This window comes from Hippocampus bargibanti, linkage group LG17, assembly GCF_051943395.1.
Source record: "Hippocampus bargibanti isolate YZ-2025 linkage group LG17, ASM5194339v1, whole genome shotgun sequence".
Lineage (NCBI taxonomy): Eukaryota > Metazoa > Chordata > Actinopteri > Syngnathiformes > Syngnathidae > Hippocampus > Hippocampus bargibanti.
The window spans coordinates 5,942,039-5,958,302 of NC_142750.1; the positions used below are offsets into that span (position 1 = coordinate 5,942,039).

A 16,264-nucleotide genomic window follows, 5' to 3' on the forward strand; every position below is an offset into this window, starting at 1 on the left:
CAGCTACAAAAACATCACTACATAATGTTTTACTAAGAATAACCCTAGAGGTCTCTAATTGTCCCCAACGTTCCTGTATGGGATGGACCTGTTGGGGAAAATGCTAGGAGGGGTACAAATATAGCTAGCTAATGGTAGAGCCATGAAAGCCTTCTATCCAGTTGGCTTAATTACAGCTATGGAGTAAGAGGAAGCAGAGAGATACAGTCGTGTTAGTGAAAGAACAGTGCATGGATACATGTGACAAGTTGTCACGCAGAAGAATTTCAAACCACGATATTTTTTGACTTTGCTAAATGAATACAGGCCAGATGTTTGTTTGTTTGTCATCACAGTTCAGGGCACATGAGGGCTTGTAGCAACTGTGACATCAATCAGAATCATCTTTATTGGTCAAGTATGTGTACGTAGAAAACACAAGGAATTTGTCTCCAGGAGAACACACGGTAGCGTCTGCCTGAGGGGAGTCGCTGGAAAAGGTGGTGGGCAGGGTGCGGAGGGTCCAGTGTGATTTTACGTGCCCTTGTCTTGATTTTTGCAGTGTGCAAGCCCTCGGTAATGGGTAGGGCGGTGCCAGTGACTTTTTTTTTCCTAACTGTCCGTTGAAGTCAGATTTTGTCCATTTTTATGAACCAAACCGTGATGGAAGAACAAGGGATTGATTCGATGACTGCCGTGTCGAAATGTCATAGCACGTCCTGTGGCAAAGGCTCCAGGCAAGTATTTGGGGAAATAATGTGATGATAATATTGAACCCATGTATGTGACTATTGGAAATGCGCCTACTTTCACCCACGTTGGAGTGTGACTTCAAAGCGTCAATTAGGCAAACGTGAATCTGGCAATGACGCCATAGGAGCATCACGGCTTCCTCTGCGGTTGGTGAGCTTCGTGCCACCTCTCCGCCTGTTTACTCCTATGGCCTCCACGTTTACATGTTTCTATGCACCCCCCCACCTCTGCTCAGCCGACGTGGTTTTCCCATGCACGGTGACACCATCAGGCCAAAATAATTACGCACATGGAGTGAGATGAAGGGGTGCTCTCAGGCTGTTTCCTATTTAAGAATCTATCTATATGATCTTTATGGAGGGTCAATGAAAAGGAGACGAAAATAGACCTGCAAGCTACTCAACGCCACAGCGTTAAAACTAAGAGTTTGCAGCACATCAAGAATGTAGACAAGCCGAGCGGGTACAAGACACGGACGGGAGAAGTGCACACCTAAAATACGTCGACGCCTTTGTTAGGCATGGTATGTCGCAATTCAGCTTGCTGTCAGTCACAAAACTATTATTATTATTATTATTATTATTATTATTATTATTATTATTATTATTATTACCATTTGCTAGCTATTTGCTATCTATTAGCTATCTGGCTAGCTATCTATTCACGATCTAGCTGGTTGGCTATCTAACTGGCTGGCTATCTAGCTAGGTATCTGTTGGCTATCGATTTGCTAGCTAATAATATAAAATAACCTAGCTAGATATTTATTTGCTATCTATTAGCTATCTGGCTGGCTAGCTGGCTAGCTATGTGGATGGCTACGTGGCTGGCTACCTAGTTAGCCACCTATTTGCTATTTATTAGCTATCTAGCTCGCTGGCTGGATGACTAGTTATCAACCTAGCTATCTATTAGCTATATAGTTACATGGCTAGCTAGCTAGCTGGCTATCTATTAGCTATCTATTAGCTTGCTAGCTAGCTAGCTTTCTATCTGAGTTACTTCCGGGTTCAGTGAATGCTGGCGTATGTAGCTGCCGCTGCTCATCCACAGAAAAACTAATACTGTGCCTGTAAAGTGACCATGAGAGTTTTGAAAGGCACTGATAAGTGAAATGTATTATTATTATTATTATTATTATTATTGTTAAAACAGATGAGCAGCAGAAAAAAGGGAATGAGGACGGCTTTAGGGACCTCGTAAACTCGCCTTACCCCCCCCCCCCCCATCTGGATCCCATCTAAGTCCTGCTAATGCCTCCTCCTGGGGACTGCGACTCATCCTTAATTTGTTTCATTTGTGACCTTTCAACCGAGTTCCAATATCCTTACCCCCTCAAGCAGAACAAGAGCACACAATCCCTCTCCGTGCATCGATTTCTTCTCATTTTTACTTACTTACTGACTTACTTACTTCTCATTTGCAAATTTCCCCATTGTGGGACGAATAAAGGTTTTCTGATCTGATTCATTTGCTATTTGCAATTATTGAGCAGCACTGTCCCCTCAAAATGTGTTAGTTGACAACTTCTATGTCTTTCAGTTAATTTTTCCTACGCTGCATCTAGACTTCCAAAAAAATACATTGGATAAACTGTAACAAGTTTTAAACGCCTATAAAACTAAAATGTTTTCTTTTTACCCGATTTAATAAATCTGTAACATTGGATTCGCCCAGGGATACAATAAAAATGGAACGCAGTCCATTCCCTCCCCCTTGACTGCAAACACCTCCGTATTGTCATTAATCTTCATGTATTATTTATTACGAAATTAAAAAAAAAAAAAACATTCAAACATGCATGTTTTGCACTACTCTTAACTCATTCACTGCCATTCGAGAATTTATCCGGGAATTGAAAATATGACATAAAGCGCCATTCTCAAATGTGTTTGTTTTTTTCTTGTTTGGGTGTCGATAAAGCGCTAGCCATGGCCTTTGGCAATGTTTTTCCCTTCAACAAGGGGGCAGTATTTCCTTTTTCTATGTTAGCGCTTTGTTCCAGCTTCAGCTGTTATTAAATCGCCATATAAATCAACATATATGTATTGCATTGTATTTTGGACAGTCGCCCTCATTTCAAGCTCATATAACTCCAGATGCATATAATTTAGGAAATAACTTTTTTTTCTGATGAAACGAGAGAGTGTAAGGTTTCTTACGCTGCTTATGTAGTCCTAAAACTCAACATCAGAATCAGAAAACATTTATTCGTCCCACAATGGGGAAATTTGCAGTCCACAGCAGCATTCTGTGGGTCCTGGAATTCGAATGACAATAACAAAAACCCTGGCACTGGAGTGGACACATTTTTGCATATGTCTTGCGGTGAATGAGTTAATGAGTGTGCCCCCCCCAAAAAAAATGGCCCGCAGATGAGCGATTAATGGAGCGTGAGTGCGAGTGCCATCATGCCAGTTTATTTGAACTGTAAAGCAACAGAGGTATGTCAATAAAGTAATCTCTTTCTGTCACTATGGCCTATTTCAGATGGCCGGGGTCAATGTTTACACATACCCGCAAGGCCTTTTACTATATTTCTTTGAACAACATCCAGTCGGGGAAAAAAAAAGTACAGTACTAGACATTGACATTCACTGGCCTGAAGAGTATGGTTCATATTTAGGGTCATTGAGTTTAGAGCTGCAGTTGTTTTTACTGCCGCGTCGCATGGTAACTGTCAGAGCAAGGCAACATGACAGCCACCATTACACCAAAACAGGATACAAGTTATCCAAGTACTGGCACGGATAGAAAAAAAAACAATAATAACAACCCAAAATATCCGATGAGCTCAGTCGTCAAAAGCACGACATGGGCAAGGCAAGACGACTCTTGTGACGTCGACGGCCATCCTTGCACTGGGCCCACGCGAGCAGGCGCTGACCGCATGCGGCCTGTAGCTGAACGGGCTGGCTGCCGGGTGACCAAGCAGTAAGAAGTGTTCGACAGTGCTTATTTACGAGGACAGGACTTGAACCTTTCAGCGCAGCATTGAGATGAAAGTGACTCATAACGTTGGTTCTAATTGGACTTGTTTGATTACTTTAATCGGTCATAATTTGAAATAAAATAGCAAATAAAATGTTGGAATGCGGATACATGACAAAAACAAACGTTCAAGAAAGCTATGCAAGAAACTGCGATGGAATTTGTGTAAACCTACAAAATGGATCAAAGAGCTAAATAATTAACAACTATCAAACCTCACAAATAATATACAGTGATACCTCGGTTTACGAACCCCTTCGCTAATGAAATTTTTGGTTTACGAACGTTAAATTTATGAAAAATTTACCTTCGCATACAAACTATTATTTTTTAACATTACAGTCAGAGAGCGAGTGAAGCCATTCTCCAAAAAAGAAAATGGCTGCCGACCTTTTTTTTGTCGTCTATTCCCCGCCCCCAGTCGTCGGTTAAAACCACGTGATTGGTCAAGAACGCAGCAGTGAAGGGAGGTAATAAAACCACTTTATTATATAGTCCAGTTTATTTCTTTAATTATAATACCATAGCACATTTATTATACATAAAATAAGGTATATTTTGTGTAGTTTTAAGCCTTAAAAAATTAGAAAGTAGACAATTATGTTTTATGGGCACCTGGGAACGGATTATTCTCATTTTAATGGTTTCCTATAGGAAATTAATTTTTGGGATACACACTTCACCTTACACACTCTGTCTGGGAACCAATTTCGTTCGTAAGCAAATGTATCACTGTATTAGTCATTCAACAAACTACATATACAGGGATGCATCCGGGAAATTAAAAAAGGGAGCCGATTGGCCCCCTTGTGTCCAAATAGGAGGCCAAATTCTAAAATGAATGGGGCCCGATTTAACTAGATTGCCACAGTATACAAAACTGAATGAAATAAACCAAAATACATTCATGGGAGCATGCTATTTCTAAATTGCAAATGAAAAAATTATTGTTTCACTAAAATCTCATTTTCTAATATATCAACACAATTTTAATTCAAGTCAAAGAATTTAATCATCGATAAAATAAACAAACATTTTCAATTTTCTTTAGTTACTGCACAATCAATCCTGCGCTATTTTGATATTCGACGGTATTACAGAGAAGACAAAGAGAAGAGATATATCACAATATTTCTTCCTAATGTCTACTCAGCTACCTAGCTATCTATCTATGAGCTATATAGCTAGATAGCCAACGACAATGTTTATTTTATGAGCCTGACTCACCTTTGACCAGAATTTCAGGTTCTTCCTCCAGGGCCATCTTGTTCTTCTCCAGCATAAGGCTCTTCATCTCATCAGCCGAGTCTGACACAGCCACTCTGCGTTTGAAATATAAGATATTATATCAGAAACAAGATCATGAAATATTTCATGTTGTGTGAAGTGAATGTATCAGAGGTATAATACAATACATCCTAATTTATATAGCGCTTTCACAACAGCTGCAGTTGTAACAAAGCGCTTCACATAATAGTCAACACAAATCAAAATAATAAACAACAGGAACATAAAAACATAACATTAATTCCTGAAAACAATTTTTTTCGCCAATACTGTACCTAAGATGCACTTGTATGTAAATATGGGTTGAATCTAGCTATCTAGCTAGCTATCTATTGGTTATCTATTATAAGAAACAAGATCATGAAATATTTCATGCTGTGTGAAGTAAATGTATTTGCAGCATAATACAATACATCCTAATTTATACAGCGCTTTCACAACAGCTGCAGTTGTAACAAAGCGCTTCACATAATAGTCAACACAAATCAAAATAATAAACAACAGGAACATTAAAAACGTAAAATTAATTCCTGCCAATAATTTACTTAATTAACATGCACTTGTATGTAAATATGGGTTGAATCTAGCTAGCTATCTATTGGTTATCTATTAGCTAGCCAGCTAACTTTCCATCTATTTGATAGATAGCTATCAACCTAGCTATCTATTAGCTATATCGTTAAATGGCTAGCTAGCTAGCTAGCTGGCTATCTATTAGCTATCTGTTGGCTCTCCATTAGCTTGCTAGCTAGCTAGCTTTCTATATATTTGAGTTACTTCCGGGTTGAGTGAACGCTGGCGCATGTGACTGCTGACTGTAAAGTGACCTTGAGAGTTTTGAAAGGCGCTTAAATATGAAATATTATTATTATTGATAGAAGAATGTCAAAAAATAACTTGCGACTACTCCCACTAGCTGGAAAGCAAAGTGGCCCTGAGACAGACCCGTGGCCTCCCCCATTCTCGTCCCGTCAACCCTTAATTTGGATGGAGGAAGAAGTTGCATATAATGTCCTCAAGTGTTACACCCACGACGCCATCATGGGCATCTTGCCCCGCTTTTATCACCTTGGCCGCCGTGTCAGGAAAGAGCGACTGAAAATAAACGTGACAGGGCGACGCCAGACCCGCCGGGCCGTATCGCTTTTGTACAGTTCAAGAGGTCAGAGGCATGAGGAGCTCAAGCGCTGAACATCAAACATCTGTTGGTCGACTGCGGGGTGGTTCTGTTACGCTGACGACTCGGTATGGCAGGGCGGACGACCTTTATCGCTAGTTGCATTTCATCCCCCTGCGTATTATTATTTTTTGCTTCCAGACGTGACATTGATAGTATAATTACAGAACAAGTCAAGCTCGATAAAGCACTGAAGACAAATAAGCCTCTTTTCGAGAGAGAGAGAAAAACATTTCTAAATCATGTATAATCATGTATATTTTTCCAGTTGTCAAATTTCAATGTCAATATTTTGCTTTTTTGAAAAGCCAGGGAAAAGATTTCCCTGTGACGACGTCACGCATCGCCGTCCACGCCCGAAAGAATACTATGCATCGTTTTGGACTGGAGCAAAATCTTCAGAAAGGGATATTTACCATAAATTAGGCAAGGGAGAATTTGTGGTAGGTATATCATTAATTAAAAAAAATCCTTTATAGTACTTTGTAACAATATATTTTTTTTTTTGCGATTATTCGTCTTATTGTGTTTCAAGTTGTGAAAAATGGGGCAGGCAACTTTATGGCCTGGCAGGCAACTTTTGAGAGTTGTCTGCCCTGGTGTCTGGTAACTTTTTGTCATGAGTTTCAGACTCAAGAACAATAAAGTCAATGAGCCTTTGTGGGTAATATGAAGTGTCTCCGGGCAGATTTGTGACCGTGAGAGAGTGAAACGTAAGCAGACAAACAGATGAAGCAATGAAGCTCTGGTAACTCGGGTTGAGCAAGCTGCTCTTCTTCATGGCTACGAGCTGTTTTGCGCCGTTTCTCTGTCGTCTTAATCCCCGTGTCAAATGGCTTCCTGCTCTCCACAGGAAGTGGCCTAGTGCGGGGGCCCTCCTCCATCACAAGCTCTGCTAGGGCTTCTGGGAATGAGGGGCGTGGGGGTGGGGTCTTGCTGTTTGTAGTATGAAGTGGTTGGGGGGCAGGGTGGAGACAGTTTGTGGATTTATCTGCCAAACAGCTGTGCACATCCAAAAAGCTCCACATCGCCCTCAGGGGGGGTGTTGGAGAGGAGAAGATTGGCGGCCGAGCTGCATTATATATAATGTCTGTTTTTGCAATTACTGCTTGCCATCTTTCACTTCAATTGCACAGGAATTGAAGTTGAATGGGTTCAAACATTGGCGATAAAGTTTATTTGCAAAGCATATGCTTAACTTATGTAGAACCAACGTGACATTCAAACAATTGGCAACAAATAAATAAAACATAGCGTTTAAAAAAAATTGAGGTTTTAATCAGACATGCGCCCCTCTCCAAATAAGTCTTTGCTGAACACACACAAAAAAATCTTAATGGCAGTGTTCAATATTCCTTACCAAAAAACAGCACATTTTAGTCCTCTGACATTTCTATTATGCTTAAAATACTTTGTTTTAATCTTTTGACACCCCTACCCGTTTTCAAATTGTTGGTGTGGATTGAAAATGTCCCCATTGTGGGAATATTAAAGGTTTTCTGATTCAGATTATGAAAAAAATAGCTAGCTAGTTAACTAGATAGATAGCTAGTTCGCTAGCTCGCTAGATAGATAGTTATCTCGCTGGATAGCTCACGAGATCGATAGTTAGCTCGATAGCTCACTAGATAGCTCGCTAGATAGCTTGATGTTGTCATATTATTTGTTATTTAGTTTTTTTTTCCTAAGATGGCGGCGCAAAATGGCGTTTTCATGTTTATTATGTTTGTCAAAGTCATTATAAGTGCCTTGCACGCTAGCTACGAGAGGACAATAATTTCATCTGTGCTGTATGTCACGCTAATTTGCATATTTGACAATAAAGTTGACTTTTAATTGACTTTGACTTTTGATAGCAAGCTCGATAGCTAGCTCAATGGCTATCTCAATAGCTGAATAGCTAGCTTAATAGCTGAATAGCTAGCTGGATAGCTAGCTCGATACCTAGTTTGCTAGCTAGCTAGCTCAGTCGGTCGATCGATAGATCGATAGATAGATCGATAGATAGATAAAATTTACCTGTTAAAAAAGGCAAACCTTGTGCAGTGTTAAAGGCACAACAGTGTTTGTCCTCCCAGGCACTGAAGTTGACCTGCTCCTCTCAACGATAGAACAATAGAAGCATCCCGACTTGGCGGGGCGTGGAACGTGGCCACATTTTCCTAGAAAACTGAACAGGGCTACACAGCCAAGTTTGCTTTTTGAAATCCAAGAATATTATCCCAGCGATGGAACGCCATTAAAAATAAACTATGCGTGCAAGCTTCTGCTGCTGGGATGGTGGCTACATTTAAACCCCGAAAACGCTCACAGCAAAGTTCAACCAAGAGTTTTTAAGAGATTTGGGTTCTTCAAATTCCAAATAGCTCATGCGGCTCGCTTGTATTCCATTGCTGCTTTGATATACTTTTAGCTCTCGCATGCGGACCCAAGGCAGACAGAGCGCATAATAATCCAAGACGCTGCAAATAAACACCCCAGCATGGAAACTGGGTCTTATCTGGAAGATTTTTTTATGTCTACTTTTTATGCCACAATTGAAAAATAATTGATTATTCAATGTCAATGTGGTATTCCGAGTAATTTCAGATCAATGAGGACATCACCCTTGACAGGAGAAAAAAGTCAGATTCATTTTTTTGAGGTCTTGGGGCACGCCTCTGAAATCAATCAGGAGCCTCAGAACCAGCATTCCAGGAAAACTGGAAATCATTTCCAAACCTCCAGCCCAGGGGGGGGGGGGGGGGTTATTTCGCAAAGAAACATGTGACAGCATTTGCCATGCAAATGCCCAAAAAATAAAATACAAAATAGGTGCACCATAACTCGTGACAATGAATGAGAGGGATCCAAGTGCAAGAGTGATGCTACAGGGAGAATAGATAAAGAATATGGAGGATTTTAAGTACTTGGGTTCAACTATCCAGAGCAATGGAGAGTGTGGAAAAGAGGTGAAGATGTGATGTGTGATAGAAGGGTTTCAGCTAGGATGAAAGGAAATAGTGTCATGAATAGATTTGATCACTGAGTGTGTGAGTGTGTGATTGTGTGTGTGCGCGCGTGTGTGTGTGTAGGGGGTGGGGCTGCCCTACTTTCCCAGTCTCACATGACTTTCATCCTTAAATTAAACACCCTCGCCCAATCTAAAAAGTGACCCAGCAACAAAGCTTGAGGTGGGATGAAAAGAGGAAAGCGATGACAAGGGTAACATTTGAGCCCCAAAGAGGAAGGAACAACATGAACCGGAGCGCCAATACCACAAGCAATTGCCAAATCGTGACTGTGTATTCAGAACATTTGAAAAATTCTGCCTTTTTAAGAGACGCTATTTAAATGGAATATATATTCATAACCTTAAATTTATGTAACTAATTCACTGCATGCGAAAACAAAGACACACGGTCATCTTCGGAACGAAAAGGAATTAGTCATCGTCTATTAACACATCTCGACATAAAACTACAAACTACACTTTTGTCTTATTCGACCAAACATCGCGAACTTCGGTCACCTGATGTTAGCGGGCTAGTGTGGCTAACGAGCACACGAACATGAGCCACAACTTACTAAAGATACAAAAGTAGAGCGAGTTGTACTCACGTTTTGGTCATGAACTCACACTTAAAGTTATCTAGCTAGCTGGCTATTTGGCTATCTAAAGGCTATCTATTAGCTGTCTAGCTGGCTGGCTGGCTAGCTATGTAGCTGGCTGGCTGGCTAGCTATGTAGCTAGATATTTAATAGCTATCACTAGCTATCTATTAGCTAGCTATCAAGCTAGATTTCTATCTATTTCAGTTACTTCCGGGTTGAGTGAACGCTGGCGCGTGTGTCACCTACAGAGAAACTTATCCTGTGACTGTAAAGTGATATTGAGAGTTTTAAAAGAAACTTATAAACGAAATGTATTATTATTATTATTATCCATATCAAAAATGGCTATGAAAACAGAAGAAGGAGGTGGTGGATACAATACAATACACTGGAAATAATTACATGTCGCCTATGCACTACGTTCTCCCCTCTCCACCCTACAGTGGTCCGAGGGTAAGCCTGCAGCTGAAGGCAAACTGGTGGGAAAAATGGGAATGTGGTGATTAAGACTGGTCCTATATGACCTTCCTGCTAAAAATACACTGTTTACCCAAGACAGCAGCCAAGAAATCACTGGACTCAACGCACAGGGGAGAAGAGGAGGGGAAAGGGGGAGAAAAAGTCATGTTTTGAGTAGGGAGGGGGGTGGTGTGACAGGAAGTCTGAGTGTGTGACTGCGAGAAAGGGAGAGAGAAAGTGTGAGCATGCGTTTGTGTGCATAGGTGCATGAGATTAGCGCAAAAAAAAATCCAAAGCAATAGAGCCTTTTATTTGAGTCCAAACGAAATAATGAACCCAAATGCGAACGTAAACATTCTATATGTGCCCAACGTGTAAGTCGTTAGGGACAGTTCGATATCTGACAGACACTCAGACAGGCAATCAGCAAGGGTGGGATGGGGGTCTCACACGCTTGCAATGTGCATACAAACATTCACATGCACCGCAGAAGATACACACTGGCCTCTTTCAGTCATTACTGCTTGGCAGCTGACAACCCCCCCCCCCACCCCCCCGAGAAAAAAAACATTTTGAAGTTGAAAAGCTGAAAGCAATGGAGAAGTGTCGACTTCCCTTCCAGCATACTTTGCGGACTACGATTTGGTCTAATAATGAGAATGCGGACAAGAAAACTAACGTTGGAGAAAATTAACAGAAGGATGTCTTCGATAGATAAGATTCTGGTCCAAGTTGCGACCAAATGAAATTTTAAACACCAAAATCCGACTTCAACGGACAGTTAGTAGGGCGGAAAAAAAAAATCATTGGCGCCGCCCGACTCACTCTCGAGGACTTGCACACTGCAAGAATCGAAACAAGGGCGCGGAAATCCTCTGAACCCTGCCCACCACCTTTTCCAGCGACTCCCCTCAGGCAGGCGCTACCGATCCATGCGCACCAAATCCCGCAGACATTCAAAGGACAACCGACACAATTTTTTTGTTTCCTAACTGACATCAAAAAAACGTTTTATAGCACCTAAAATACCCAAAACACGCAGGCTGATATTTTTAGTCAAGTGCAAAACACCAATAAAAATGACTTAAAGTGTGCTAAAACTGCAACAAAATAAGATGCGAATTGGGGATTTTCAGAAAGTCCCTTCCCCAGTTCGTGACATCACGCTAAGACGTCTTGCCTTGCTCGAGAATCAAAACAATGGCTTCAGATTCGGAGAAGATGCTTTCTTGTTACTCATAGTTATGAATATGATTTAAATAGTTCTGAAGAGGAAAGCATAAATGTTTGCAATCGATTAAAGGAGTCCTTCTGGGTCGTTTTGAGGCGTCAGGACTGTTGTGTAGCGTCCCAGAAAATGCAGAAGATGGCGCCCAAGCTCCGTTGGAAATGGGCTGATTTGTCTGCTGGGAATTTGTGTCAGCGAACATCAAACAGTAGTTTTGGTGCAACACACAACGATTCACCATCGCGTTATTTATGCGTTTTCCTTCTAATTTCGTCATCAACACGGATCAACACGATGTTTTCAGACCCAACAAAGTACCCAAAATGCATTGCGTGTCGCTTTCTCGGTCAGGGACGTTCCTTCAGTGACGTCACGTCAGGCATCGTCATCAACTCGAAAACAAAACTTCCTGAATATTGAGCGTGAGTCTTAAAACGTAAAATATAGCTATATGCGGTGGAATCTTTGTAAAATGCGCTCAGTAGAAGTCATTTGAAATGATTCTACTAATTATGGACACAACTTGTCCTGAGGTGTCGGTTTTCCTTGAAAGGACAACAGACACCTGCGGACAAGTTGTGCCAAAAACCCTGGCACTTAGAGTGGACACATTTTTGCACATGTCTGGCAGGAGATGAGTTCAAAAGTGCCACATCGACAAAGTTACTCTTATCATGGCTGTCCGCGTCGTTCTCGCCACACTCAATGACTTGACGGCGAATGACATCGACGAATGGAAAATCATGTTTGGACTCCAAAGTAAACACGGGCCGCACTCGGCGGGCCTTGAGACTGCAGATAACGGCGGCGTCCCATTGTGGTGACTTATCAGTCTGGCGTGGCTCCGCGTAGGCGAGGAGCGGCCGTGTTCCGTCACTGGCCAGGTAATGATCAAGCGTGGGCGCTCTCTAATCTCGACAACTGTGATTACAGTGGGGCCGCCTTTTGACGCAATCCTTTAAAAAGTTAATTATGACGTGTGTCTGAGGCTGTCGCGGCCACATTTTAAGAGTGACACACAGACACAAATGCGCACGCACGCACGCATAAACCAGTCCAGTCAGAAAGTTAGTCTTCTATCCCTTCCAGCGTGAAGCGACATCCTAAAAAATTGCCTTCCGCCATTACATTTGATGAGCTCGATAGTCCCCACAAGTTGAGCTTTGTGAGTCATCGTCTTCCTAGTCTTCAGATGTACAGTCGAGATTGTCGCCGAGGGAAGCGTGGGTGGTTGGGAGGTTCTCAAAATACAGAATGTAGAGTTTGGATGTTATACAGGCTAGCTAAGAACAGTGACCGTTGAAACACCAACTAAAATATATAATAATAATAATAATAATAATAATAATAATAATAATAATAATAACAATCATAATAAAAATTTTATGTGTAAGCACCTTTCAAAACTCCCAAGGTCACTTTATAGTCACTGGATCAGTTTTTCTGTGGGTGAGCAGTGGCAGCCACATGCGCCAGTGTTCACTCAATCCGGAATAACTCAAATAAACAAAAAAACAGCTAGCTAGCTAATAGATACAAACAGATAGCCAGCTAGCTAATAGCCAATAGCTAGCCAGCCAGCTAGCCACTAGATAGCTAATAGATAGCCACCCAGCTAGCAAGTCAACAGATAGCTAATAGATAGCCAGCCAACCAGCTAACTAGCTAATAGAAAGCCAATAGATAGCCAGCTAAATATACATAAAATGTTAAAAGTCACAAATAGTCGGAACAGGACTTCATTGTACCACTAGAACAATGACCACCACCATCCCCAACCCAAAAATTGAATCGTAAAGTTTTCTATTAATTTACTCAAAATACTGGACATCGACCACGAGCCACTCCACAAGCTGTCCTACCTACTCAAATACTATTTTTTCATTCACCGTCTCACACAGCGCTAATATCAAGTACGGCATTGAAAGGACGCTAAGCGGAACCAAAATGTGAACGAAACCGACAACGTTCCGAGCATTTTCTGGTTGGGTGTCGTTCTACCATCTGAAACCAAACGTCCCATTGTGCTCCATGCATGGAAACGAATGGGCTCTCGCAACTGGCATTTGTTTAGAAGTCGAAAATTAAACACGTCACACATGTGCTGAGCACGTGTGACCAATAGCGTATAGTTGAAGTAGACCAGATGGGATGAGTGGCTTTTTGAATCAAAATAAATGTGGGTGTGTGTGGGAGGGGGTGTCACAATGTGCACACGCAAATAGACATTTACTGTTTCCGCAGACACATAAACACGTGTATTCTGATACGAGGCCTCATGAGATATAACGTGTGCCATGGACACGCATGGTTGATAATTTCTACTTTTTTGAACTACTTACCCATTTGTCCCGTTTGCAGTACGTGTCGGCTGAGAAACGTGAATCACCTCGGATGGACTCTGTCAACACAGAAAAGAGGGAAGAAAAGATCAATAAGCGCTACTTTGGCTAACGCCGAACAACGGCTACCTCTAGAAATATAGCTAGTGGTCCACCCCGTTTAAGCTAATGGCATACTTGCCAACTTCTGAAACCAGAAAAGCTGTGTAATACGCTGGGATCCGGGTTACTGTGCATGGGTATTTCCGTTTGTTAGCGTTTTTTTTTTTTTATCATTTCAAATAATGTACGGCGTACTACAACTTTTATATGGGAATTTTAATCATTTATATGAGCAGCTATTAGCCAAGATTGAGGTATGAAACTCAAACTCGCATCATTTTCACCTTTTCTTAAGCAAAGTCAGACTCCTGGAAATGCTTGGAAGTATTCCTCACCAAACGACTGTAGTTTTCTTTTACTTTTCACACTTTTTGTTGATTTTTCTACAGCAGACGCCATTACTCGACAATGATAAAAATGACGCTAACTCTTGAGTCTCGATTCCAGGAAAGACCCACGCGCACGCGCAATTCATCTAAAGGAAGCTAACAGCTAGCACTGTGCCGATCGCCTGTTCTCGTGTTTTGAATTAACGTTGAGTACAATACTATTTTGATGATTTTGGATTTTTTTTTTTTTTTGGAAACCGTAATTTTCATTATTAACCCGGAATGGGATAATGAAAACCGTAGTTTTTTACGGCAAAACCGGAGTAGTTGGCAGGTATTGGAATGGTTTTCAAGGAAAAGGGTTCTTCAGTTGTCATCTAATGGCTTTCCTAAATAACTTTTGGCGAAAGGACTAGCCCACCAATAACTATTCGATCTAATTCTTCATTAGCCTTGACTCAGAAGTCTGGCAAAACCTTAAGCCAGGAACACTTGGCTTTCACTTGCAAGGGTAGCAGCGAAAGCAAAGCAGCCTCATTAATGTGGACAGCGGAGAGTTGGGAAGGCAACAGAGGAATCGTTTGTGCGACAGCTACACTTAGCCAAACCAGTAAAACTCCAAAGATCTACATCAGGGATCGGTCCACTCTCTGAACAGGTTGCTCACCTGAAAATACCTCGAGGTCTTGAACCAACACGTTCAGTTTTACACCTCCCATCGCAACAAACTAAACCGGATAATTTACCAAATAAGTATTTGCAACAATCCCTCAGTTTTTACATGATACTGATTTTGTGACCTGAAACTAATTGTTCATCCCAATACTGGTCTGGTAAGCAGTCAGTTTTTATTCACCATGTTTCATCTTCTACGTTCGCAACATGACCTTGGAAAACCCCACAAGACATTCACTGACAGCTTATTCACCATTCGGAGCCGATTCTTGGTAGGAAGGGCACCACTCACTCACTTTGTCCCAGCGCCATGATTTGGTACCACCGAACCGCAGCTTAAACCTCAACCTTGGCCCGACTCATGCGGCTCAACCCGTAGTTGCTGGTTTACCTGAAACCCAATCCAGGTCAGCAATATGCCCCACTCACACACACACGCACACAATTTACGACTGGGCAAAGCGGTCTAAGTATAGCCCTTTGCCCTGCAAAAACACTCCATGGCTTCTTTTGCGGGCGGTTCAAAAATAACCAAGACTAAACAAGAACTGTCAATTTATAGGCCGGTTTGGAGTTATGATATATTTATGAATCAGACTGTCTGAGGGAGCAATGGAGAGCTGGAAGGAGGATATTATATGAATGTTTAACTCTGGGTGAGGTACTGTAAACGTCAAAGCAGGTTGCCAAAAACAACCGTACGACGTCAGAAAGGCATCCGGTTAAAACGTGTCGTGGACTGTAAGACTCTTTTGACCATACGCGTGTTAGCCATAAAAGATTGAGCCAAGTTGTAAGCCGTGCCAGAAAACTAGAAATGACTAGTAGTCAGGACAACTATTTTAAAGTTGCAATTCCAGAATATAAACCCACGCGTGCGTCAATAAACGTAAAAAAAAGGTTCAGGTTGAAGAGTTTCAGTATTGTGTGTCATTCCAAAACAGAACGTGACACTGCTTGGTGTGTTGTCAGCGTACTAAATGGACTGTGGGATGAGGAACAAGGATAGCGTGCGATGCAGAGCCTTGGCAAAAGTTCCCCGTTGGACGGCTCGGGGGATGAATCACTCCAGAATAGAGCGGGGGTATGGAAGGAGAGAGGGAAAGATGCCGTGATGCGTTTCGTCCCGTGGCTGGCTTCCACTTCTTGTACCCCCCCTTCCCCCTTCCCTCCTCCCAGGCTACTCTCCCGCTCTCTCTTTCCAACTCTCCTGGGAGGCTGAGTAACCATGAGGAAATGCTTGGGCTCAGCCAGTGTCGGTCCAAAGAACAGATGTGTGGCCCGGAGGTGGTGAGGCGGAGACGCAACGGAAACCAAATTGAAACACAGAGCAGGACAGGCCAGTGAC

General features: G+C 41.9%; 1 protein-coding gene across 1 annotated transcript in view; it reads right to left on the reverse strand.

Moving 5' to 3' along the window:
* plekhh3 (pleckstrin homology, MyTH4 and FERM domain containing H3) overlaps positions 1-16,264 on the reverse strand; it is a 41,612-nt gene that overhangs the window by 18,703 nt on the left and 6,645 nt on the right. The window contains exons 2-3 of the mRNA XM_089019152.1: positions 13,811-13,869; positions 4,951-5,045 (exon numbers count right to left, since the gene is read on the reverse strand). Coding sequence (XP_088875278.1) covers positions 4,951-5,045; positions 13,811-13,869 — 154 coding nt within the window. The remainder of the gene's footprint in view (positions 1-4,950; positions 5,046-13,810; positions 13,870-16,264) is intronic.